Consider the following 27,558-nt stretch of genomic DNA (forward strand, 5'->3'; position numbering starts at 1 on the left):
TATTTTATAGGGAAAGCACTGAAGCCCAGAGAAGTGAGGGACATTTGGAAGGTCGCTGATCTGGTTAATGACAGAGCCAGGGGTGTGGGGCTGCACTTCTGGGGGCTCCCTTGCAGCTGCACCCTAGGAGGTTGTATCAGTAGGTGGCTTGGGCAGCAGTATGTCTGGGCTTCAACACAGGCAGGTGGAGAGCAGTCGCTATAGAGAGGGATGGAAAAGACATGCGTGAGGGAGCCAAAGGATCAGGCCAAATGACTCAGCCTCCGGGCTTCTGTTCTGCCACCTACTGAGCGTGTGTACTAATCTCCTGGAGACTCCTTTGGGGTCACATGAGATTCTACACGTGAAAGCTCTGGAAAACTATAATCCACGATAGCATGGTTTCCGCACCAGAAGGCAGCCGCAATCCCCTATGGCTCCTGCCTTAAATCTTTTCAGGAGCATCCTTTTGGTGGAAGAAATTCATGGTTCTATAAAATACTAGGATGCCTTTCACTGATGATCAAAGTAGGCCAGAGGGTGGCTCATTCATATGCTATGTACAGGACTATTCTGAAGTTCAGCCTAGCTGAACTTCAAAACAAGCCCTCTTCCCTGTCTCAGGGATGTGCTGTGCTCTTGTAGAAGGAACTTGGGGCTGGCACTCCTGATAACTTTGTTCTGCTCCCAGAAATATCGCTGCCTCTCTGAATGACCTTGAACAAGGTACATACCTTTTCTGGGGGACATATTTTTTTCCATCTGAAAAATGAGGATGTGTTGTTTTGTTCTTAGCAACTTCAGAGAAACATTCTTAAGAATGGCCCAAGGTAACAGATGGGAATGTTTTGGAAACAGGCATTCTTGATGCACATGAGGTGAAGATGTGTGGAATCTTTTAATAGTTTTCCCCTGGATGGACCTGGCTTATCCATCTAGATTGTCCTAAACTCATTGACTCAGAATGCCACTGCCTCCTTTCTTTGGTTTGGGTTGTGAGGACATGACATAGGAGTCTGCAGATGGCAAAGATGGGGGAGTTGTGGATGAACGTTGCTCTTTCACTTGTAACCTCATGAGCCCCCGCCTGACAGCCCACATAGGTGCTGAGGAACCCACAGTGCTCGGTTGCTAGACATTTGCTACCTGGGTTTGTGCACCCGGAAAAAGCTGGCCTTGCTGAGGTGGGAGGAGCAGAGCTCAGAGGCCACACCAGGGAAGCTGATGTTGTTGGAGTAGCAGGAAACCCAGGGGTGGGTCCCCGAGGCAGGAGCCTGCAGGCTGGGGGCCCAGGAAGCTGTGGTGTGACCTATAAACTCAGTGTGGTTTTTGTCTGACTACCAGTGAATTCACAGCTCCCCTTACCCCCTGCGATGGTCCGCAATGAGGAAAGCCAGAAGCAAGGCACACACAATGCACTTTAATACATGCAATAGAGACAAAGAAGAATGGCAGAAAACCATCAACACCAAAGGTCCAGTGCCTTCAAACTTCCTGGGCATGGATGGGCAGGCAGGGGGTCATGAAGACACTGTTCTTACAGGGGAAATCTCGGGGTCTCATTCCTGTCCCTCCCTCCCAGAACACTTGCACAATGAGTTGCTTGAAAGCAAGACCCACGTCTTACGTATTTTTGCACCCTCAGTACAGTGCCTAGAACTTGGAGTAATTCATGTTCGTTAAATCAATTAATAGAGAGAAACCCATTTCCTCTGCATTTTACTCTGATCTCTGCTAATAACTCTGAGAGTATTTAGATGAGACTTGAGAAACCCCATTGCCTGGGCAGAGAATGTTAGGAAGTCAAATGTAGTTTTGTTTGTCAAATACTAGGAAAAGCAGAAAGTGCCTTTGTGGATGAGAACGCTAGTTTGGGGCAAACCTAGTGCTGGGTTGAGCAGAGCCTTTTATGTTTCGGTAGAAGCCCAGGATCTATTTTCCTCTTGGAGAATGGGGCTAGGAACCCGATGGCTCCTGCTTTCTACTTCTGGAGGCAAAGAAAGTCAAAGGAACAAAACACCATTTTCAAAGTGTGTCAGTTGTAGGAAAAAAAATGTGTCCTATATACCTTCATATCTCTATATCCTTTTATAAAGCAGCATGTAAAACAGTTGGGACCATAAGCCCCCACTCTCCAGGACTTCTGTCTTTCATCAGGCTGAAGGATAAGCTGGGTTTGTTGCCTTTAAAGGAAAACTGGTTTGGGAAACAGCCATTTAAGCAAGGCTGGGACGGGTCAACTTAAACCACCAGGAAGTTGAAAGCCTAGGAGATAGCACCTCTGTAGGCTTTTGATTTCTTTCAGGGCGTGTAGCCTTCTCATGCCGGTCAGCCTGCAAGTGAAGGAAAGTTGTCAGGGTTATAGAATCATAGACTGTCAGTGCTGGAAGGAATCATAGCAGTCATGCAGTCCTGGGGATGGCCAGTACTTGCTGTGGTTGTACCGTTGCAGACATCACTAATATATCCTGGCACATTTCCCTTCTACACATGGTGATAGTTCAGCTAGTCACTATCAGTTTATCTATGTTGGCACAAGTCATAAAACCCATCTGCTCTCCTTTAGTTCTTCTTCACTCCTTTGTTTTACAGATGTGATAACCCAGGCCCAGAAAGGTGAAGCAACCTGGCCTAGGTAACATAGTGAGTTAGTGACATAGGCAAACCTAAGCCCCGGGTCAAATTTCATGTCTAAGATAACCAGAAGAGGCAATGCAAGTAACAGGCAAATAATTCACATCTCATCCTCAACTTTGCATGCATCCTGAGTCACTAGTAGTGAGCTGTTCACTAAGGATGGGAGCATAGGTTCATCCCAGGGATAGGCTGGTCTACACATCGAGTCCTATGATTAAGGATCGAGAGTTGACATCCCCTTTGTCTGGGCAAAGATAGGTTCTGCTCCCCCTGAATATTCTTCAAGTGAAGCTTTACTGATGGCCTTGCAAAAAGCCCATGGTCCCTTGGCCATATAAACAAAATTAGCAGTAAAGAAAAAGATTTCTCCTGTTTAGGTCCAATTATTTTAGCTCCTGAGTTTGAGGTGAGGATTATTGGCTGGTATTATATTATATTACATGAATTTTGAGTCTGGCTTGAAATAAAAGGCTAACAGGAGATGGGGTGTTATGCTGAGTATCTGAAAAGGTCCACCTTAGTAAATCATAATATGTCTCTATGTGTTTTTCCTTTCTCAATGCTTCTTACCATTCCTAAACTCCTTTCCTCCATGTGCAGCATAGTTTGGGTGGAGGTAGGCATAAGAAGCAGCTAGTTCTTACCTTAAAAGAAAAATAACTTGGCAGTCAAGAGAAAATTGATGGCAACACTCTTGGCAAACAGCATTCGGAGCCCCAGCACTGCAAGGGACATCATGTTCACCTTCCCGGCTTGCACTGCAATTGAATGAGAATGACAGTGGTGGCTTCAGCAAGAGACTAAATTTCCTTCCAGAAATTGGACCCACAGCACCGAAACCAGCCTGCCCTGAATCACCATCATTCTTCCTGGTCTGAAGCCCAGCTTGGTGCCAGATAGCCTTCAGAGACCTAAGGCTGCTATTCACATCCAGTAAGGCAAGCTTTGGAAAAACCCATGCTTGCAGCCAGGCAAACTCTGCTTAGAGAGTCAGAGGGAATCAACTGGGCTCAGGTATGGTTTTTGTTTTCTTTTGAAATAGAATGATTTTGGGCCCCATCTGACAATGACAGAGTTTGCTTTAACCTCAGTTCTGAAGTTGGCCCTTTGGTTTCAACTAACCTTGGGGCTCATAGCAGGTCTCTGGAGTTTGAGTTTGATTGATGTTTTCAGGTTCCTTTGGCTTTGGACTTTCTGGAACAAACAGCAGTGGTCAGGGTTACAATGATAACCGAGAGGCTTAAGGTATTTCAGGTTTTAAAACTGGATTTCAGGTTTTACTTACTTAGACTTTAAGTAAGTAAACTAAGGACCAGAGAAGTGACTTGGTTAAGGTCCTATCGCTATTTGCACAGTCAACATACTTCCTGTCCTGAGACTTTTTTCCATTGTACCATGAGGCCCACATGCAGGTATGCCTCTAATTTGTAAGAAAAACTAGAATAATTAACACCATGATAAGCTGGACTGTCCTTTGTTATGGCATTCACACTAGATTAGACCTCACATGAATTTTCAACCCTAGAGTCTTTAAGATGAAGGAGACAGGGGTTGGTGAAGAGGAGAGATGGGGATGAAATAAGATGTGCTTTATCTTAGATTCCAGTGCAGAGATGCAGAGAGTTTAATGCCTAGTCAATGATGGGAATTAGCCTAAGTCTTGAGTCTGAGCCTAAGTCTTGTTTCCAGCGTGACGCCATGTTGAGAGTGATCTGTCAAGAGTTTACAACTCTAACTTCTCTTTCCCTTGACTTTTCTTCCCCACAATCGCTGCCCCTTGAGGCCAGATAGGACCTACCTGAAGTATTTTTCTTCGGTTTGAAGTCAGTAGAGCTCCAGGTTTGTTTGTTATGTTGAACTGAACATGTCACTGAATCTGGATCTCCATACTGACCAAGCTTGACGGCACTGTACTTCCCACCGGGAGAGATGACGATAGCAGGGTCATATTCTCTTATTATCTTGGATGATTCCAGACTTATAGTTACATCTTTGGGGTAGAACTCCTTCACCAGACAAGTGACATATGTCCCGTTTTTCATGACAAAAACGGATGGGTTGACAACAGCCTGAATTTCTGTAAATATAATCAGTTTATTTTGTGAGATGATTATCCATGTGTGGGAGTTAAACCATGATGTTTTCCTCAATTCCTCTGGGGCCAAACACTACAATCCAGACTTTCCTGCATCCTGTTAGTGACCTGAGCTTGTTAGCACCTCTATGAAAGGATGGCTAAGAGAAGTAGACATGAAATGCAGCAGTTTGACTTCTAGTTAGGAGCTGCTAAGAGATATATGGCTGGGAGCAGAGACAGAAAATGACAAATACAAAGAAGTGTATTTTGAGTCTTTTGAGTTTCAAATATTTATGTTTTATTAAACAATCCTCTGGACAATCCAGTTAGGCTGAAAATCTCTCTGAATCAGTTGGTTTATTTTAAATGCATGAGCCCTTGGAATGAGATCAGGGCAAGGTCTGAGAAGGACTATATAACTGGTTCCAACACTCTGCGGATGGAGGTGTTTGTGTCACTTTAGGGTGTCATCCCCATTTTTTGGACTGGAAGGGATCTGCTAAAGTTAAGTGGTCCATCTCTCTGCCTTCAGGTGAATTCTTATGTAAGGGACCACCCTACAGTTTCGTTTGAGTCTTTAATCAGAATTACAGCTATCATTCTCAGAAGTCCTTAGGAACATAAAACTAGTTTAAGCCCATTTCTTCTTGTTTTGTTCTAAGTGGAGCTGTGGAACACTGGTTACAATAATTGGGTCTCCTCCTGGCCTTCTCTCCTTTCATGCCTCATCTTGGACAGTCATCTATCTGCTACTCTGTATATGCATCTTTTTCTTTCCTTAAAACCAGAGTGGGGTTGGGGATTTTTCAAAGGGCTCTCCTGGAACGTGGAAGGAGAAAACCTTCATTGTTTTGTTTCACGGCATAGCTGAAGCCACTGATAACAGACACCGATAACCCCAGCAGTAACGGCTTGGAAACCACACGTTCTGCTCACTCACCTCCCTCCAGAACTGTGGCATTTCTCTCTTACGATACTGACTTTGGTGAGATGGATTCCAGTTGATTTTCAAGGGAGCTTGAAAATGAGTTATAGAGAAAGGAAACTAGTCCATTATAAAGCAAAACCAAAATAACCCTATCTCCTTCGTTACTTAAGAGTGTGACCCAATCGTAGTCTGATTTAGTTGGATAATTAAGCCTTGCTTGGGATTTAAAAACCTAATTTCAAAGGCAGTTGCTAATGATCACTTTGGGCTGGAGAGACCTGGCTTGAATAATTTGAATAATGTGATATAACCAACAAGACAGATGTCTGAAGAAGGTCATACACTCAGGATATTGTGCTCTGAATCTGTTACTCAGCATTTCAGATAGAGCATAATGCATTGGTTTGGTAAAACATTTTTCTCAGATCCTCTTTCTCAATTAATGTCTATCCGTTCAAAACAATTGTTTGAAAGTAAAGTGTTTAACCCATTCTTTGGTGTCGTGGTAACTAAAGAAAAGGCTATCTGACTGAATTGAACCTTTTTTAAAAAATGGGATGCAGGGCTTCCCTGGTGGCGCAGTGGTTGAGAGTCTGCCTGCCAATGCAGGGGACACGGGTTCGTGCCCCGGTCTGGGAAGATCCCACATGCCGCGGAGTGGCTAGGCCCGTGAGCCATGGCCACTGAGCTTGCGCGTCCGGAGCCTGTGCTCCGCAACAGGAGAGGCCACAACAGTGAGAGGCCCGCATACCACAAAAAAAATAAAAATAAAAATTGGATGCATACAATATAGTTGCCCTATGTAACCTAGTCTATTTTATATTAGACCTAAACCAAAATTTGAAGTTGTATAAAATTTGCACTACGTTGTAGTCTAAAATTTAAAGATGTAATCACTTATCTTTTGAGAATTTCCAGGCTTTCTCCTTGGTCCACAAACATAATTATATTTCAGCATGTATTGCAACGTGCTATTTATTTGGGCAATTGTTATTTTATTTTCAGACTTTCTCTTTTTATGAGTACCCATCTAATGCTAAGGTTATGTGCTGGTAAACAATACAAAAAGAAGTGTATACCTTTCCTGAACAGTTTTTCTTAATTTATAAACTTAGAAGTCATCTATGTTCTAGATTCTCATAGAGTGTCTTACTGGTTCCCTAAGCATCGCAACATGGATAACAAATGTCACTCACAGTTTCAAAGGTCTCTGCCAATATGGGATTTAACTTGAACACAAATCAGGTAAGTTTGCTCTACCTGATTACTCTGACCAGGTTGACCATTTCTCTCCTAAATCTTCCAGCTGCCGGACATTTTACAGGTGGCAACAAGTCATTCACACTAGTCAGCTTAGCTAAAGGGATGCCTAAGGATGAAGCAACCACCTTGGAGAATTTGGGCCTCTGCCCCTCCTCCACCTGATGCTCCAACTATTAGTATAATTCTTCTAGATTTCTTTCTGCTTTCTGGGCTGCTCTGAAGATTTCAGAAATAAGTTTTTTTTTTTTTTAAGTAAAAATAATTACAGAGCTACTTCAGCTACTCAGCCTAATATCTTTACTGTGGCCCACTCCATCTGTACTACTCCAACTCCTAGTTATACTTTTTCACGTAATGCAAACTGGATGGCAACCCTAGTCGCAGGAGTCAATTCCTCCCTAGAAATGTATGGAAAAAAATCAACTCACGGGGCTCCACGAAGAGTTTGGTGCCAGCTCCAAAAAACATCTGTCAGGTGTCCCAGGAGCACATTGCGATGCTGCCTCACAGGTAACCAGCCTGGGGCTGGCCCTGGGGCCTGGGCTAGAACATCTGTATCCTGCCTCTCCAGCCTGGGTCCCAGCCTAGAGACCCTGCCACTCAGAGAGCTACAAAGCTGCCCTTTATTAGATCAGGGGTCAAACTCATAGAGTCTCAGTTCCCTTTGAAGCTAATAATAGTTTAACTGCTGGGTAAGGAGGTGAGCATGAAATCCCCAGCCAAAAAGCACTGGGACAGGGGACAGGGCTGAGACAGAGCAAGAGAAGAGGGTGACAGGTGACCAATAACTGCCTTCAGGATGGAAAATTTAACATCCCGTTTATTGGGAGGGCTCTCCAAGAAGAACACATTAGCTTGGGAGCAGGGATGGGGCACTGAATATTAACATTTCTTGTAATGAATGTTAGGCCGAGGAGGGTTTAGACACAGATCTTGTTCTCATATTCCGGTCCTTCTCTTGGGTCACAATCCACCTTTTTGATTAGAAACCTAATTTCTTCCCCATCACTCAGACTGAGTCTCACAATAACAACAAACCTACTTTCTAATTCCCTGAGTCCATGGAAAGGCTTTCTAAGGACCTGAGGGTTGAACAAGAAATTGGTAGCTGACAGGGGAGCCCAGTGGTGCTGTGTGTCATGGATACAGGTCAGAGAAGCCAGCGCTTGCTTTGGATTGCTTATTTTTGTTTTATAATTTCTCTTGAGTCTGGATCTAGATACAAGCCTCAGGAGGACAGAGTAATCATGTGAAATAGAACTTAAGGATGATTACTCTGTCTTATCACCCAAAAATCAAGAGTCTAGGGCTAGAGCTAGGCAAAGGGAAGGATGGTTGTATAGGGCCATTATAGGTTGTCAAAACTTTAAGGATTGTGGGTTTGATTTGAAATTCTCAGCCCCCCTACCTGAGCTTCATATCATCATATTACACTCGATCACTGCAGGAAGAGAAAACCAGAGAAGCAATTGGGGTATCCCTGGAGAGCTCAGGTCAGCATCTCGACAGAGGGGCTAAGCATCAGTTTCATCTCTGAAGACTTCCAAAGGCACAGCCTCAGAGATTTGATTCTAACACGGCAGATAACTCTGAATCTCAAGTGGAAATGATTTAAAGGGAAAATGAAACACACCACCTTTTGCTCAGATGCAATTTGCCCAACATCAATCACACTGCAATCAGTTACAACGTGATTCTGTTTCTTTCCTTCTTTTCATTGCTCTAGTCTCTCTCCCTTCAAAGATAAGAAAACTCACCAAATTCCACTATTTCCCTGGAAGCAAGAGGCAATCAAGTATGCCTGTAAGTTTATATTACCCTCTGAGAGACAGAGACCCCGTTGACACCAGCAGTCCCTTTCAGGAGTGTCAGATCGCCTCCCCACATTCATGTATATTTCCCCACTTTTTATTTCCTCTGAAATAAACAAAATCAGAATCTAACCAATGCTCCATTGGTTTTGGCATTTTGGGAAGCATCTGAAAGACTGCTGTTCTCTGGACTGCTCCCAGTGACTGACTGTTGGCAGCTACCCAGACTACCTGAATATGACCCCTGGATTTCCAAACACTGGAACAGACTGCCGGTGGACAATATCTCTAGGAGAGCACCACTACTTCGCTATTGTCTTGAAGTTGGGGGCTGTGTTTCTACTTTGGATGTGGGCTCCTGAACCTTTACAGAATCCTCAGATTCAGGGCTAACAAGGGAGGTGTGCACATTACGGTTCTCGGCAGACCCAGACAAGAATGGGACCTTGGAGAACATTTAGTGTGAGCCAGGCAAGATGATTTAATGCAAGTTCTCAGCAAAAAAAAGACAAGGGCAGATTGGCTTTTATCGTCTGAGGCAGAGAAGGCTATTTTGATCTAACTCCTTCTTTAATAATATTTTTCTTCTTTCTAACCCTCCCTCTTCCTACGCTGTGACCATGACTCTTTTTCCTCATAAACAGTGGATTCTCCTTTTCTAGAACTTGCCTTTTCCCTGGTCCCAGTCCCTGACCAGAGGGCCAGAAGCCTGACCAAGGGCTTTATTTAAGCAGTTGTAGAAGACTTATCAATACTAATCCTCAGAACAGAGTTTCCAAGCATACGTAGAATATGTTCTTAAGAGAAACCTAGTGAATTTGTCCTCCAATTTTCCCCTGGCTCTTTGTAACAACAACAATGGATTTCCCATTCAGAACCTCCTAACTTCTCAAGAAGTTGCGTTTATTCAGGACTATGCCACAACTCCAAGGGAATAAACACACTGAATAAAATGCATAACTTACTCGGTTCCACGATGAGTTGAGTCCCGTTTCCAAAGGTGAGTTGTGCTGTCAGCACACCATTTCAGACATCACGACCAAAAACCTTACTACCTATTTGCCCCCTGCCTAGTGCTTCTGTTTGGAAGGGGGTGGGTTAGCTAGAGTCATAGAATTTTGCAAGGGTTTCTGAGATCTAAGCATTTCATGTTGGCAGCTTCTTTGATGTGTGTTACCTTCTGAGTGTTGACATTGAGGGACGTCCCTATGTTTACTGCTATTATCTCCTCAAACCTGTCATCTCTTACCCCCAGATCTTGCTTCAGGATCACATTTTCACAGGGAAAAAGGAATTAACTGTCAAATGGCTATTGTCAGCAGAAACATAACTGTAAGGTTCAAGTCAATCAGAAAGGACTATGCCTCAGTTAGAGGTGGAAGGACACGATGGCTGGACCAAGAGCCATTGAAGAAAAAGACTTGGAGTCTATTAAAAGGATGCTAATACTCATAGATGACTACCATTTCTATAAGTACTTTACTACTTACAAATGGCTTGTGCTTACACTACCTCAAAAAATACTACTGTAACAAACTCCACGAGATGATATTATTAGATCTATCTTACAGAGGAAGTCACTGGAGCTAAGGGTGGTTAAGATAGTGGCTGAGCTGGGCCTGACTCTCAGGTCTCCAGACCCCAGATTCCATTCATTGAACCAGAGTAATAGATGACAGGACTGAAAGGAGCCTCAGCTGTCACTTGTCAAAACCCCTGAAGTCACACAAAGTCTAAGTAATGGACACATAGGGAGAGTTTTGATTCCTTTTTCAACATCTTTTTTCATTAAATCCCAGAATTCCCACTGGGTCATAAGACATTCACATCATTGGACTTCCTCTCTTTTCCTACTATATTGTCCCTTAGAATTGGTCTGGATGATAACCAGGATCTTAGTGTGCTAAAGCTGGAAGACACCTGGGAAATCATTTGAACCAGGTAGAGGGAAACTCGAGGTCAGTGAAGTCACAGAGCTCGTCAAAGAGGATTGGAACTCAGTCTTTGAACTCTTGGTCTAACATGCTCACCACTGCACCTCATATTTACTAGATGTGCTGTAGTACAGGTCTGGTCATTACCCAGATCTGTAAATGGTGAATGCATGGGTGTTAAGTAAGCTGGTTCACTAAGGCTAGTCAGGTAGAGGGAAGGCCACAAAAACTCTCCTGGATGGAGAGTGGACCAAGAAGACTACTGCAGCACGTACCCACCCTGGATTGTATCAGAAACTCAGTCCCTGCCCCTCAAGCCATCCTTTGCTAAATTACCTGCTGGAGGGATTTTCAACAACCTAAGAAGTGTTTCCCAAGCTGATGAGTTGGGAAAATATTTAACAAAGATAATTGCCAAACATAGTGGTCAAAAGAAGAAAAACAACGAGTCACTTACTTGGTTCAACGTTCAGATAGGTTCCTTTGCCGAATAGCAGTGGATAATACACAGCTGATTAACCCAGTCTAAAAACTGCCTTTCTTTTTTCTTACCACAACCCTGCCCCCAGTTGCCAAGTCATGTGATAGTCATTGGATGGGATTTTCTGTCTCATCTGCTTAACCTCTTTTCTCCTCAGTCTTGGGGGCTACCCTTCAGGACAAAGCAGGAGGTGGTTTCTGGGTCAAATAGAAATCTAGGCTTTTGCCATGTGTCACAATCTGAATTTGTGCTCTGAACGACAGAGGTTGGAAAAGAGTTTCTTAGATCAGGAGCAAAGAAAGCTAGACTGTTGATCATAGAGTGGGTGATTGTCAACCCTTGGCTACACTTAGGTGGGGCAAGATCTAGTGAGTGACATGCCCCACTCAGAACCTTTTAGGAGAACTCCATTTCATATCCAGTCAGAGCTTTGCATCATTGACAGGCAGTGTGTAGCAGCCAGACTTAGTATAAAATAGAACTAGAGTTTTTGGAACATTTTAATAACATGTTCATGAATTTCAAATTTGAGCAAGCTTCAATGGCATACTTAACACTTAGAAGGGACAGTTAGATTAGCCTCTGTCATATGTAAAAATCACTGTCTGTTAGATCGCTTGTATGTCACTCACAAAATCTAGGGAGAAAAAGTGCATCTTCAGATCAGTTTACAGCCCATACAGGATTGCATATCATACTTTGAGAATCACTAAAATGGAGAGTGCTTCTCAGTTGCGGTGAAGTAGGGAGATGTCAGAAAACCTGAAATCGAGTTCAACTCAGTTTCTTACTTACTAAGTGTGTAATCTTGGCCAGGTTCCTTAAGGTCAGTGAGCTTCATTTGCCTCCTTTATAAAACAAGGATACTGTCTTCTGTATTGGGAGGTTGTAAGATCAAATGAAAGGGTGTATATATAAAGCATTCTGTAAATGCTCGGTGTAAGTACAATGCTTATCAGTGTTAGACTCAGAGTAAAAAGTGTTACTTGAAGCAGGAACATGTAATTTCACTAAGCTCAGAGCTCCCTGGGGACAGGGTTGTAGGGAGAGGTTGCTGAGGGAGGAGAGAATCCTGTTTCTTTGGTGTTTGGGATAAAATTGCCCACTTCTTAAAGCTGAGGGTGAGGACTGGAATCCAGGTTTCTGTCTCCCTTTGTCTCTTCCCAAGGTCAAGTGTGACTGCCATTCCCTTCTCTAACCTTCCCTCTAGAATCCAAAAGCCCGAGTCCTTACAGTGACTTAGAAGCCATCCTTTCCCCATTACCAACCTGACCTCATTCACAAATTCTCTCCAGGTCACTCACTCTCCTCCATCCACCCAGGCCTCCTTGGTATCCTTCACACACTCCAGGCAGTGCTTGTGTTCCCTCTGCCTGGAAATGCTCTTCCTCCAGAAACCTGCATGGCTCCCTCTGTAACCCTCTCGGGTCTCTGCTCAAATGTCCCCTTTCCAATGAGGCCTTCTGTGACCCCTCTGTTAAAAATTGCACACTGCCCCCTCCCACTAATACTCTTTATTCCTCTTCACTGCTTTATTTTCCTTCACAGGGCTTATTACCACCTAAACTACTATATTTTTTTTTTGAATTTTTGAATTTTATTTTATTTCTCTTTTTATACAGCAGGTTCTTGTTAGTTATCCATTTTATACATATTAGCGTATATATGTCAGTCCCAATCTCCCAGTTCATCCCACTACCACCACCCCACCACCCCTGCCACTTTTCCCCCTTGGTGTCCATACGTTTGTTCTCTACATCTGTGTCTCTATTTCTGCCCTGCAAACCGGTTCATCTGTACCATTTTTCTAGGTTCCACATATATGCATTAATATACGATATTTGTTTTTCTCTTTCTGACTTACCTCACTCTGTATGACAATCTCTAGATCCATTCATGTCTCTACAAATGACCCAATTTCATTCCTTTTTATGGCTGAGAAATATTCCATCATATATATATACCACATCTTCTTTATCCATTCGTCTGTCGATGGGCATTTAGGTTGCTTCCATGTCCTGGCTATTGTAAATAGAGCTGCAATGAACATTGGGGTGCATGTGTCTTTTTGAGTTATAGTTTTCTCTGGGTATATGCCCAGGAGTGGGATTGCTGGGTCATATGGTAGTTCTATTTGTAGTTTTTTAAGGAACCTCCATACTGTTCTCCATAGTGGCTGTATCAATTTACATTCCCACCAACAGTGCAAGAGGGTTCCCTTTTCTCCACACCCTCTCCAGCATTTGTTGTTTGTAGATTTTCTGATGATGCCCATTCTAACTGGTGAGGTGATACCTCATTGTAGCTAAACTACTATATATTTTATATAGTGAGGTTACCATCTGTCTTACAGTCGTAGTTACACTACACTGTAAGCTCCAATAAGGCATGGGTTTCTGTCTGTTTTATTCATGCTGATTCCCCAGCACCTAGAAGGGTGCCTGGCGTATAGTGACACTGACTTGTCACAGGTTGCAGAGCTGAGATTAAGCTTGGCTCTGGAGGTGCCTAGCTTGCTTACATTTCTATTTCCTTTTGCCTTAAACCACCATTGACTTGTCCTCGCATTCATTCATTCATTCATTTGTTCATTTGTTTGTTCATTCAGCAAACATTTACTTAGTGCCTTCAATGTATTCATGGAAATGGTAAGGCACAACTCAGAGCCCTTGCCTTCAGGGGACAAGGGAGATAGCTGATAAGTGAGCATTCAAAGTTTCAGGTGGAGGTGAGGGCTATACAAAATGAAGCAGGGTAAGGGGACTGTTGAAGACAGGGGTGGTTGAGGAAGGCCTCATTAGACGTGACATTTGAGTAAAGACCTGGAGAAGGTGAGGGAGAAAGCTAGGTGAGTCTCAGGGAGAAAATGGTTCCAGGCAGAGGGAAGGGCAGGTCAAGGCTCTGTTCTGGGAGAGGCTCATCAAGAGTGAGAGGGAAGGAATGCCAAAGATGGGAATGGGAAAGCTATCTCTTGGCGTTATAGAAACATGTTGATGATCCCAGGATTTTTTCTTGGGGGAAAGGGTGATGCTCTGATCATTGTCTGAACCTCTCTGAGTTTAGGGACCCTTGAGCCCTAGGGGTGTAAATTCAAGGATGGCCCTTGCCTGGAGAATGCCTCTTTGGGTAATTGGTTTTGGTTTGGGGGCAGGAGCCCTGTTTTGGTGAAGGACTGTGGTGGGGATGGAAGGGAAACAGCCTAACTGTTGCTTAAGACTCTGCAGGCAGCTTGGAAAGGAGCTCATTAGAAGCCTGAGGGGGAGGCTGGGACAGGCAAGAAAAACCTCCACATGTGCCCCAATCAAACTTCAGTCCTGATAGAAGAGCAGAGTTCTTAAGTACACAGGTTTTGGAATCAGACGGATGATACAAATTTTGGCTTTGCTAAGCTGTGTGATCTTGGGGAATCCCTCCTAACCTGTAAAAATGCAGGTAATAGTACCTAATTTTGCATGATCATGTGAGAACCAAGTAGAATGACATTCATTTATAAAGTGCCTAGTCCAGTGGCTCAATACATAGTAGGCATTCAAAAAGTAGTAGTTGATATGATGATATATGTATGTTGTATAATAATATATATGACTCTAAGTCCATCCAGTGGCCCACTGGCAGGAAGATGTTCCTGATGACTGTGGCCCTTTCTAAGCTCCTGTCATTGCACACATTTACATTGTGGTACTTTATTCCTTGCTATTTTATCCTGTTCTCTTGTTCTGTTTTATAAAGTTAAGTGGCAACCCCAGGTCTTCTCCATCTGGAGGGCTAAAAGCTATGGTGGATCTGGGCTGCAGATCTGTGTAGACCTGTTAGTTTGGTGCTGCCTGGGAGCCCTGCAAGTAAGAACTTGAAAGAAGCACCTTTCCTCAGGTGCATCAAAAGAAAGAGCATCAAAAGAAAGTAGGCTTCTGAGAAGATAAAGGGTCTGAGTTTGCAGTGATGCCTCTTTATCCAATATTTGTTGCTAAAAAGAAGGCACCATACAAAGATATTCTGCATCCTGCCCTCTCTGTGTGCCCCTCATCTTTTTATTTCAAAGGACAACGGAAGTCACCGGCTCAGTGTTTCCTAAACTTCAATTTATCACATCTCTTTTTGGGTTATTTTGGGTCACATCCATCAGTCATAAGATTTGCTTAATAATTTTCTTTAAATTTACTCACATTTTAACTTAAAATATAATTAAGAGGAAACTTTAAATCACATGGGTTTGACAACCTAGTTGTACTATGCTGATACCATTAAAAGACAGTGCAATTGAAATGAAAAGAAAGTCTATCTATGTACCATCTAAAGCCACGTACTATGCATTCTACACTTAGGGCAACGCTGGCTCAAGTAAGTCAGTAAGCAGAAGAACTTAATTCATTAGGAAGAACTCGGTGAACAAAGGGAGATAAGGGAACTCAGTCACTAACTTTGTCAGGAATGTGGATAAACTATTATTTTAGTGAGAAAATTTAAAGCCAATGAGGTCTAACGGCAAGAACCTCCATTATTTGAATTTTCAAAATCTTACTGTGATTTTTAAAAATATATGAATTTTTCTGCTCTGACTCTGCTAGCTGGCTTTGGAGCTCTATCTTTTTTTGGATGCAAAGCCCCTGCCTCACTTCTCCCTTTAGTGTGTGAGGTCTGGGAATGCCCAGCCTGCACTCCTCCTTTTCCCTTCCTTTGCCCTCAGTTCTATGCCTCCTTCACTTCATACACCAAGGACTGTCTTGTCCCTAATCATTCTCTGAGAGGAGTCCACCCCATCACATTTTCACCCCACCTCTCTAAAGTCTTCGTTTACTTTAGAAAACACAAGCTGAACACCAAGGCATCAGGCCAGGACGTGCTGTTACTTTTCCAGCAGCCAGCTCAGCAGATTTGGGACCCCGTTGCTAGACTTCCCTAGGATCTTTGAAATGGGGTGTTTTGTGTTTGTTTATTACATTTTCTAGCTTAATATTAATCTCCACTATCTAACTGGAGGCTGCTGCCCAATGGAGACTGATGTCCTTTTTTTTAGCAAGACACAATTGGATTCAAATGTCACTTAAATGACCTGAGAAGATGCCTCCTGTGTTGAGCACAGTCCTTTGACAACGTTAGCATCGATTCCTTTATAACAGTTCATTAGTGAGTGGCACCGCATCCCCTTCGTGAGGAAGATGGATGCCGTGAGTCCTTAGGGAGCTATGCCTGGCTATGTCCTATAGGCTTTAAAGGAAGCATTGCACATTCACTTTCTTCTGCTTGGGATCTGGTCTCAATGGGAACCAGAATGTTCCAGCTTCCTCACTAGTCACCTAATTTCCATTTGCAGCTCAAACAATTAGAAACAGATTTCTGGAACTGGTTCCTTTTTTCTGAAGAAAAAACAGAACAACACCAGCGCCTACTTACCCTGGCCTAACCCTCTGTGCCCAGGAGGCTGACTCAGTTCTGAGCTCTCCCAAGAGCAAGTGTTTGGCCTAAAGAAGGTCAGAATTCTTTTTTTGGGGGTGGGGGGTAGGAGTTTATTAATTATTTATTTTTGCTGTGTTGGGTCTTCGTTTCTGTGCGAGGGCTTTCTCTAATTGTGGCAAGTGGGGGCCACTCTTCATCGCGGTTTGCGGGCCTCTCACTATTGTGGCCTCTCTTGTTGCAGAGCACAGGTTCCAGACGCGCAGGCTCAGTAGTTGTGGCTCATGGGCCTAGTTGCTCCGCGGCATGTGGGATCCTCCCAGACCAGGGCTCGAACCCGTGTCCCCTGCATTAGCAGGCAGATTCTCAACCACTGTGCCACCAGGGAAGCCCAGAAGGTCAGAATTCTTTATATCTGGAGCCACCTTGATAGAATCCCCCAGACTCAGCTCAACCTTGTCCCTGGTCAGTTCTGACTCTCCTAGGGGAGCTGAGCCAGTGACTCTGTGGTCTCTACAGCCTGACCCAAAGCCCATGCATTGGGCAGAAACTCCTCAGTTTCCCTGAGCTATGTGGGGTCTCTCACAGCCCCCAATCTATTTTTTTTTATAGACAATCCCCTCCCAATTCCTATGGAGGGGATTAACAGTAGTTCACATCTTCCCCAAACTCCTCCTTGACACAATATTAACGCTACTACTACCCATCTCACGTTCCCTGATGTTTCTGCCTCCTTGGATAGAGGATTAACCTCAAAAAACAGATAAATGAATTACTTACTTGGTTCCACAATCAGGCGAGTTCCTTTTCTAAAGATGAGCCTGTCTCTCTTACAGCGCTTGAGGGCTTTCCAAATACCTCAGCGGTGCTGCCACCTTTCTTCTTCCTGTCATCTTGAGGATAGGAGGATCTTAAGGGTTTGGTTCTTTGAAAGATGGCACTTGATGCTCATCCAACTGGTTCGTGATGATATAGTCAATTGCAGATTCGCAATTGCTTTTGGGTTTGCTTTTGGGAGGTTGTAGTCTGAGAGTAGGTAGGAGCACACACTCCTGTGGTGAACATTTCCAGTATAGGACACTTCATGAAGTTCTTGGAATGGTTGCTTTCTGTTATTTTAGACTTTTCTCGCTTCCTAGATGCACACCTAACTCTCAGTCTTAGAAACCAGGTGTTGCCAAGGGGATCGGTCTTGGATCCATGACTATTCCAGAGTCAAGGCATTCACAGACCCCCGGGCTGCTTTAAGTCAGATAACATGTGGCATACCAATGGTTACAGGGCAGCATGAAGCACCAATCATGTACTGGGGATTTATAGTATATTCAGTGTTAGAATGAGCAACTACTACTGGTGATGGCCTAAAAACAAATCCCTCTCTTTAGATTCATCTTCCCAAACTGCACAGCAAAGCTCTCAGGCAAACCTCTCTAGGAATTTTGATTCAGAAATTCCGTAAGATTCCTTTTTGCAATAGAAACCAAGACAAGGATAGTTTTTGAGAATCACCTTTTTGTATTCCTCAAATACGGTTGAAATGCCAGTTTCACTCAAGAGAAAACAGCAGTGAGAGAGAGAGGCCAGCAACTGGGGGTCACCTCTCCTGGTTCAGACAACTTTTTGGCATCCCATTTGGGTCACTGAGCAAGGAAGGGCACCTATTTGCTGTGTTAGTCCCTGGGGCATGGTAGCCAGGCTATGGATTTCCCAGGGAAATGTCACTTTGACCCCTGCAGTTTTTGTACAGGTCTCTGTGGGTTTTGTATCACTGTGCGTATCCCACCCACAATGCTACAGAGCTTTATAAAAACCTCCCTTTGGTTTTGCCCAATGTGGCCTCTGAGAACTACGGGGCCGGATGTTTTCTCCAAGTCATGCTCCAGCAAGATCAAAGGGATTTGGCTTAGTTCAGGGGAGGCTGGCCTGGGTGCTTCTGTCTGAGACTCTTTTGAACCCCTGGCTAGATCTGTCCTGGAGTTTGTGACTAGAACAGGTCAAATCATGGTGTCTACTCCCACTGTGCTTTCTGGCCAGTCTACTCTCATATGGTTTCCCACAGAGGAGTTTGCCAGACCTGAATGTCTCAAGTGGATTCTACAAGTTGTGGTTGGCAGAAAATGTTTGTGGGCAATGTAATTTCTCCTGTCACCTGCTAAGCTCCTGAATCACCTCTGTCTGCCCCACTTCGCACATGGAGGGTGTTGTATAATTGACAAAGGGCTTTCACATAAACTTAGAATTTTATCCTCTCCATCGACTCTCTGGTTGTTAAATTGAAAGTCAGTAGCCCATATGCTGGTTTATGTGACTTGGAAAAGGTGACCTACTGGGCAAATGCAGTGGCAGCTCCTAGGGTTCTAGTTGGCAAACAGGTTACCTTTGTGAGCTTTATGAAAGGCTTCCCTTTCTCCAGCTGATGCAGCCTCATACCAGGGCCTTGGCTCGGCCCGCAGAGCTCAAGCTGAATTTTAGCCCCACTTGTCCCCTTGGCCGAGAGCTGATTATTATAGATGCTAAGCCTTAGGGGGACCCCAACTAAGGGGTTACTTGCTAAAATTTATGGTAGCTCTCCGTTATGCTCAGGATAAGATGGTTTGGAATACAGGCTTTGGCTTGCCTTCCTAGGCCTACATCTTGTACTTTTCCATTTGCTCCCTTAAACTCAGTTGCCTTGAACTACTTGCATCCTGAAAGTGCCATGTTCTTTTATATCTCTTTACTTTGCCCTGTGATTGCTTTTGCTTGAATGCCCTTTCCTTCTTCAGTTCCCAATTTTGTCCCTAACCCTGCTCCTTAGATCTTATTGATTTCCTGATCTGAGCTTAGCTGTTGACATCCCTGGGAAGTTCTAAATGAGTGCCAAAGACTGTACTGGGTTAGATGCACCCCTTTCCCTGAATCTTCTTGCATCCAGTGCTTATCCCTATCATTGCTCTCAAAACCCTTTTCCTTTGTTTTCATTAGATACAGACCCTTGAGAGAAGGGATTTGTCTTGTTTATCTCTGTCCTCTGTGCCAGCACAGTGCCTTATTGAGTGAGTTCTCAGAAAGTGTCTTCTGAAACTATTTTAAGGATGCAGTATCTCATATTCTGAGAGGATAAACTGGGAAGTGACAGGTCCATGGCTAGAACCCACATCTTCCTAATTCCTAGTCCCTTACTGTCTCTGGCCCTGGGTGCCCTATGGAATACTACCTTGCATTTGTTTAGGAGAGCATGGCATCATTAATTGTAAATAATTAGATTTTTAACATTAACCTGAGTTAAGCATCATTGGGAACATAAATTTGTTGTGATTTTCTCCACACCATGAAATATATTCCAAAGGCAAAGAGAAATGAGTTTCATGTTGTTTACATATTTGGAGTATTCAAACCACATATCTGGAGTATTCAAATCAATATGTTGTATACATATTTGGAGTAATGAAGGGTCAACTGTGCCTCTAGAGAAGCATCCTAGGATGTCACAGCTGCGAGAACCCTCAAGGATCATATATTTGCTCCCCGATATGTTCAGATGAAAGGGTGTAGAAAGATCCAGAGAGGTTTTGGAACTGGCCAAGGCACCCAACTTCAAAAGAACATACAAGAACTCAAGTATCCCAATTCTTAGTTCAGGAATATTTTTTTGTACACTTGGCAGATACCAAGTCTTCTTTGTTCCTTTATTCTGACATTTGTAATTTGAAAGTCTGGGTATCCTCTCAGTCCTCCAGCTGATCTCCTTCCCTGGAGTGGCCTTAGAATGGAAACCTTGGAAGCCTGGCATTTTCTTTCTTTATGTGACTTTTCATTGTTGTAGGATATGCTCTTCTGTGGGAAAGGGGAGAGGCAGGCACAGGGTGGGTTTATCCTGAAGTTCCCCTCTTCCTGGAAGGAGGCTAGGTCATTTTCAGTGCCAAATAAGTGCATTCCCAGAAGGGATCAGAGGACAGGAACGGTGTGTGGAGGCTGAGTTTACCATGGTGTTGTCCAGTCCTGGGTGGGATCAGGCTTCTTGCCTGGATATTCAGAGCACTTGGGAAAATTTATGGGATGCCAGGCCAAGAAAAGAAATAGGGATTGGACAAGGGCATCCTAGAGCTTTTAATTTTGTGATTGTGGACTTTGAACTTGCTTTATTTATCTTCACTGCTTGCTCCTGATATTGACATGTACTCTCTGAAGGTTATAGACAAACTGCAGTGGATTCAAAGCTGATACCAAGCAGTTGAAAAGACTTCAAACCACATACAGGGAGGAACAGCTAGAAAACTTTGGAGAATATAGACCAAAGGATGGGAGGTGTTTGATCATAGTCTTCAGATAACCATCAGGGTAGAGCTGGCTTATTCGAAGACAACTGGATTCACATGTATACTTATGCCTTCTATCTATTGCAATATATTAGTTTGGTTGCAATATATGAGCAAAACTTGGCCTTATACATACAAACATGTAGTACAAAAAGGTAGGTTAGTCGCAATATGAAACCTGAAACCGTGTTAATGGACTTACCATATTCTTTTTTATTAAAATCCTTTGGTCTCGCTTGCATTTTGGATGGAACTTTCACCCATGCATGGTTTTGTAACTTTACCCATTGGTCTTCTGAGAAATAATTGGCTCTCTGTGTTAGGCAACTTGCGTGTGTTATCACATTACATTATACAATATCTAATATATCATAGTAGTTAATATGATCACCAATATCTTTAAATCAGAGCACTATTTAAATACTGGGGAGCCATACAGCTCATGGTAGCAGATACAAATTTCCCAAATTGTAATTTTTGCCTGAAAGCTTAGATTTTTATTATTAGCAACAATGGTCCATTGTTTTTCTTGATGTGCAGGCTCAGTTCATTCATTTTCAAGAAAATGCCTGACAACTACCCAAATTTGATTAACCATGGTTTCCCTGCCAGTCATTCTGTTCAGCAAAATGGTGTTTCATGGAAAAAGTGGCTAGTTCAGCCTGTAACTCAAACGATTGCACAAATATTTTGCCTTGAGATAATATAATAATTTGGAATGCAACAGAAGTGCTTTATGTGTACTTCCACTTTTGTCACACAGAATACTAAAAAGACATATACTCAAGAGTGGAGATTTAATAAAATTAGTACTTTTACTGCTTTTTCAATGTTATGGACTGAACTGTGTCCTCCCCAAATCCATATGTTGAAGTCCTTACCCCCAGTACCTCAAAATGTATCCCTTTTTTGGAAATAGGGCCTTTAAAGATAAGGTGTAATGGGGCCATTTGGACTGGATTAGAGTGGACCCTAATCCAGTCTAACTGGTGTCCTTATGAGAAGAAGAAATTTGGGCACACAAAGAGAAGAGACACAAAGGATTTGCACGCACAGAGGAAAGTCCATATGAGGACACAGAGAGAAGGTGGTCATCTCCAAGCCAAGGAGGGAGGGATAAGGAGAAACCGACTCTGTGGGCACCTTGATCCTGGATTTCTAGCTTCAGAACTGTAAGAAAATAAGTTTCTGTTGCTTAAGCCACCTGGTCTGTGTTATTTTGTTATGGCAGCCTTAGCCAACTCATATAGTCAATAACATTTTTAGGAGAAACTGGCTTTTTTTTCCCCCTTGCAAATATAGAAATGAAGGCTATATTGACCACTAATACAGAATTGAGGCCTCTGCCTTGATTCATGATGAGGGACCAGGAGCTTTATCCACCATTGCTTTTACACCATCAGGGCAATGTCAACACAAAGAAAAAGGCAAATATTCTTTTGATATTATTATGGAACTAGTTCTGACATCACAGACTCCCTGAAAATGTCTTTGTGTCCTTAGTGGGCCATGGGCCATTCTTTGAAAACCACTGTCCTAATCTATGTGGTTTGTGCTGCCAAAGCTGCAATGGCAGCAGTCAACCCAGGCTTTCTCTACTGCTTGACCACTCTCTTCTTGTTTGCTAGTGATTAGCAGATCAATTATATCATATGCTTTAACTGATAGATGAATAAGTGGTCAGAAGCCATTGTGAGCAGTAATTTTCCAATTCCTTAAAAAAGATGAAATTGTCCTAAATACTTTGGTGGACTCTCTAGAGTCAAAGACCATGGACCTGTATGTCCTCTGCCTGGGGATTGTTCTCCTTGGTGGTACTCAGTGTCTCAGATGCTGGATCCATGAAGATGGTGCTTTGGGGACAGTGGGAAGGCTCAGGGAAGGCCCAGAGTCTGACTATATTATGTTCAGTATCCAAACTATATTTCTGCAGCAAAACTTCAACCTTTCCATTAAAAATAATATTTCTCGTTTAAGTGACAGGTAGTTAGGAAGGTGACTTGAATTTTTGGCAAAATGCTAAAGGGGAGGAATAGATCGACTGGGCTTTCGTGGTTAATGGATCAAACAATATACTTAGCAACTGGACTGGAATTAAAAAAAGACCAGGCCCATATAAAGCCCCAAGCATGGATAAATCTTGTCAAGTTCCCCTCAGTGAGGAGGCCCCCAACACACTTTGGCTTTTGTCAAAACCTTCTCTTACCTTCTCTGTGATGCTCACCCTGCTGAAGGAGAAGTGAGCTTGCCAATCCACTGACTGGAGTCTTTGGTACGTCTGTAGAAGTCTGGCTCTGCCCCACCTCCACACAAGTGGAAGTCTGGATTTTGAGCTATTATCATTATTTCAGATCTTGAAAGGCAGTGATTTTAAGGTACACCACTTATGCCTCTCCAGTTCAAGATTGTTCTTGAATAAGAACAATCCAAAACGTGGAAAATCATCACTTGCAGTTTTCTCATTAATTTTATGTATGTAGGCAGTGACAGAGTCCATTGTTGTCTTAGAAATATGTCATATGAACACACAGTTTTAATATCTTTAAATGTCTGTGGATTCATGGTTTCTTTGAGCTGAGCAGTATTCGTCAAGAAATCATGCTGATTTTCAAGAAACATATTGTATTTCACTTTTTCACTGCTTAAACTTGCTGTAGACCTCTTGACCACTTAATGGCCAAGAAATGAAAACATTAAAAATATTTTTTTATAAAGCTTTTGAAATATTAGGGAAAAAGAGGGGAATACAATCAATATCTTGGATTCATCATTTAGATTTAACAATCTTTAATGTTTGTCATATTTGCAATTTATTTTGTTCAGGTATTTAAAATAAATAAATTACTTATTTATTTTTTATTTTATTTTTTTACATCTTTATTGGAGTATAATTGCTTTACAATGGTGTGTTAGTTTCTGCTTTATAACAAAGAGAATCAGTTACACATATACATATGTTCCCATATATCTCTTCCCTCTTGCGTCTCCCTCCCTCCCACCCTCCCTATTGGTCACAAAGCACAGAGCTGATCTCCCTGTGCTATGCGGCTGCTTCCCACTAGCTACCTACCTTACGTTTGGTAGTGTATATATGTCCATGCCTCTCTCTCTCTTTGTCACAGCTTACCCTTCCCCCTCCCCATATCCTCAACTCCATTCTCTAGTAGGTCTGTGTCTTTATTCCTGTCTTACCCCTAGGTTCTTCATGACATTTTTTTTTCTTAAATTCCGTATATATGTGCTGGAATACGGTATTTGTCTCTCTCTTTCTGACTTACTTCACTCTGTATGACAGTCTCTAGGTCTATCCACCTCATTAGAAATAGTTCAATTTCGTTTCTTTTTATGGTTGAGTAATATTCCATTGTATATATGTGCCACATCTTCTTTATCCATTCATCCAATGATGGACACTTAGGTTGTTTCCATCTCCAGGCTATTGTAAATAGAGCTGCAATGAACATTTTGGTGCATGACTCTTTTTGAATTATGGTTTTCTCAGGGTATATGCCCAGTAGTGGGATTGCTGGGTCATAGGGTAGTTCTCTTTTTAGTTTTTTAAGGAACCTCCATACTGTTCTCCATAGTGGCTGTATCAATTTACATTCCCACCAACAGTGTAAGAGGGTTCCCTTTTCTCCACACCCTCTCCAGCATTTATTGTTTCTAGATTTTTTGATGATGGCCATTCTGACTGGTGTGAGATGATATCTCATTGTAGTTTTGATTTGCATTTCTCTAATGATTAATGATGTTGAGCATAATTTCATGTGTTTGTTGGCACTCTGTATATCTTCTTTGGAGAAATGTTTATTTAGGTCTTCTGCCCATTTTTGGATTGGGTTGTTTGTTTTTTTGTTATTGAGCTGCATGTACTGCTTATAAATTTTGGAGATTAATCCTTTGTCAGTTGCTTCATTTGCAAATATTTTCTCCCATTCTGAGGGTTGTCTTTTGGTCTTCTTTATGGTTTCCTTTGCTGTGCAAAAGCTTTGAAGTTTCATTAGGTCCCACTTGTTTATTTTTGTTTTTATTTCCATTTCTCTAGGAGGTGGGTCAAAAAGGATCTTGCTGTGATTTCTGTCATAGAGTGTTCTGCCTATGTTTTCCTCTAAGAGTTTGATAGTTTCTGGCCTTACATTTAGGTCTTTAATCCATTTTGAGCTTATTTTTGTGTATGCTGTTAGGGAGTGATCTAATCTCATACTTTTACATGTAGTTGTCCAGTTTTCCCAGCACCACTTATTGAAGAGGCTGTCCTTTCTCCACTGTACATTCCTGCCTCCTTTGTCAAAGATAAGGTGACCATATGTGCGTGGGTTTATCTCTGGGCTTTCTATCCTATTCCATTGATCTATCTTTCTGTTTTTGTGCCAGTACCATACTGTCTTGATTACTGTAGCTTTGTGGTATAGTCTGAAGTCAGGGAGCCTGATTCCTCCAGCTCCGTTTTTCGTTCTCAAGATTGCTTTGGCTATTCGGGGTCTTTTCTGTTTCCATACAAATTGTGAAAGTTTTTGTTCTAGTTCTGTGAAAAATGCCAGTGGTAGTTTGATAGGGTTTGCATTGAATCTGTAGATTGCTTTGGGTAGTAGAGTCATTTTCACAGTGTTGATTCTTCCAATCCAAGAACATGGTATATCTCTCCATCTATTTGTATCATCTTTCATTTCTTTCATCAGTGTCTTATAAATCTCTGCATACAGGTCTTTTGTCTCCTTAGGTAGGTTTATTCCTAGATATTTTATTCTTTTTGTTGCAATGGTAAATGGGAGTGTTTTCTTGATTTCACTTTCAGATTTTTCATCATTACTGTATAAGAATGCCAGAGATTTCTGTGCATTAATTTTGTATCCTGCTACTTTACCAAATTCATTGATTAGCTCTAGGAGTTTTCTGGTAGCATCTTTAGGATTCTCTATGTATAGTATCATGTCATCTGCGAACAGTGACAGCTTTACTTCTTCTTTTCCGATTTGGATTCCTTTTATTTCCTTTTCTTCTCTGATTGCTGTGGCTAAAACTTCCAAAACTATGTTGAATAAGAGTGGTGAGAGTGGGCAACCTTGTCTTGTTCCCGATCTTAGTGGAAATGCTTTCAGTTTTTCACCATTGAGGACGATGTTGGCTGTGGGTTTGTCATATATGGCCTTTATTATGTTGAGGAAAGTTCCCTCTATGCCTACTTTCTGCAGGGTTTTTATCATAAATGGGTGTTGAATTTTGTCGAAAGCTTTCTCTGCATCTATTGAGATGATCATATGGTTTTTCTCCTTCAATTTGTTAATATGGTGTATCACGTTGATTGATTTGCGTATATTGAAGAATCCTTGCATAGCTGGAATAAACCCCACTTGATGATGGTGTATGATCCGTTTAATGTGCTGCTGGATTCTGTTTGCTAGTATTTTGTTGAGGATTTTTGCATCAGTGATATTGGCCTGTAGTTTTCTTTCTTTGTGACATCCTTGTCTAGTTTTGGTATCAGGGTGATGGTGCCCTCGTAGGATGAGATTGGGAGTGTTCCTCCCTCTGCTGTAATTTGGAAGAGTTTGAGAAGGATAGGTGTTAGCTCTTCTCTAAATGTTTGATAGAATTCGCCTGTGAAGCCATCTGATCCTGGGCTTTTGTTTGTTGGAAGATTTTTAATCACAGTCTCAATTTCAGTGCTTGTGATTGGTTCATTTATGTTTTCTGTTTCTTCCTGGTTCAGTCTGGGAAGGTTGTGCTTTTCTAAGAATTTGTCCATTTCTTGCAGGACATTTTATTGGCATGTAGTTGCTTGCAGTAATCTCTCATGATCCTTTGTATTTCTGCAGTGTCAGTTGTTACTTCTTTTTCATTTCTAATTCTATTTATTTGAGTCTTCTTTTTTTTCTTGATGAGTCTGGCTAATGGTTTATCAATTTTGTTTATCTTCTCAAAGAACCAGCTTTTAGTTTTATTGATCTTTGCTATCGTTTCCTTCATTTCTTTTTCATTTATTTCTGATCTGATTTTTATGATTTCTTTCCTTCTGCTAACTTTGGTAACCCTCATTTTCAATAATCTAGTTGAGGAAGAGTGGGGACTTACTTTATATTACAAAGAATATACTATATACATAAAATATAGTTATGTACATGTAGTTATATGTATGTATAAAGTTTTCATCATATATACATATCATAATTTTAAATAATGGAAATGTCACATATGGATATATTCCTTAAAGCAGTTTTTACAATAGGAGAAATGTAGACGTTGCCCAAATTCTCCATCACACAAGAACTGATTGATCCATAGCAGGTTCCTAAGTACAGTATTAATGTAGCTCATTAAAAATACTGATTACTGGGCTTCCCTGGTGGCGCAGTGGTTGGGAGTCCGCCTGCCGATGCAGGGGACACAGGTTCGTGCCCTGGTCCGGGAAGATCCCACATGCTGCGGAGCGGCTGGGCCCGTGAGCCATGGCCGCTGAGCCTGCGCGTCTGGAGCCTGTGCTCTGCAACGGGAGAGGCCACAACAGTGAGAGGCCCGCGTACCGCAAAACAAAACAAAACAAAACAAAAACCAAAAAAAAAAACTGATTACTAAAAGTATCAAATAAAAATATATGGAATTGATTTTATAATGTTAAAACAGATGAATTGTGTATATGGAGTATGAGTACATATAGAGAGTATGTACTTTGAAAAGAAAACTGGGAAGGAATATACCCAAATAGTAACTGTAGTTGCTTTTAGGTGTCAGTTGAGTTTTTTTCGACATGGAATATTG

General features: G+C 42.2%; 2 gene segments (V, D, J or C); both read right to left on the bottom strand.

The window, feature by feature from the left end:
• LOC132420437 (T-cell receptor alpha chain constant-like) overlaps positions 1 to 27,558 on the bottom strand; it is a 220,774-nt gene that overhangs the window by 91,599 nt on the left and 101,617 nt on the right.
• The window catches only part of LOC132420436 (T cell receptor delta constant-like), a 55,229-nt gene continuing 28,919 nt past the window's right edge, over positions 1,249 to 27,558 (bottom strand). Inside the window, 5 exon segments of the C gene segment in view lie at positions 1,249 to 2,312; positions 3,261 to 3,374; positions 3,739 to 3,810; positions 4,415 to 4,693; positions 9,661 to 9,705. Coding sequence covers positions 3,262 to 3,374; positions 3,739 to 3,810; positions 4,415 to 4,693; positions 9,661 to 9,705 — 509 coding nt within the window.

This window comes from Delphinus delphis, chromosome 2, assembly GCF_949987515.2.
Source record: "Delphinus delphis chromosome 2, mDelDel1.2, whole genome shotgun sequence".
Taxonomy (NCBI): Eukaryota; Metazoa; Chordata; class Mammalia; order Artiodactyla; family Delphinidae; genus Delphinus; species Delphinus delphis.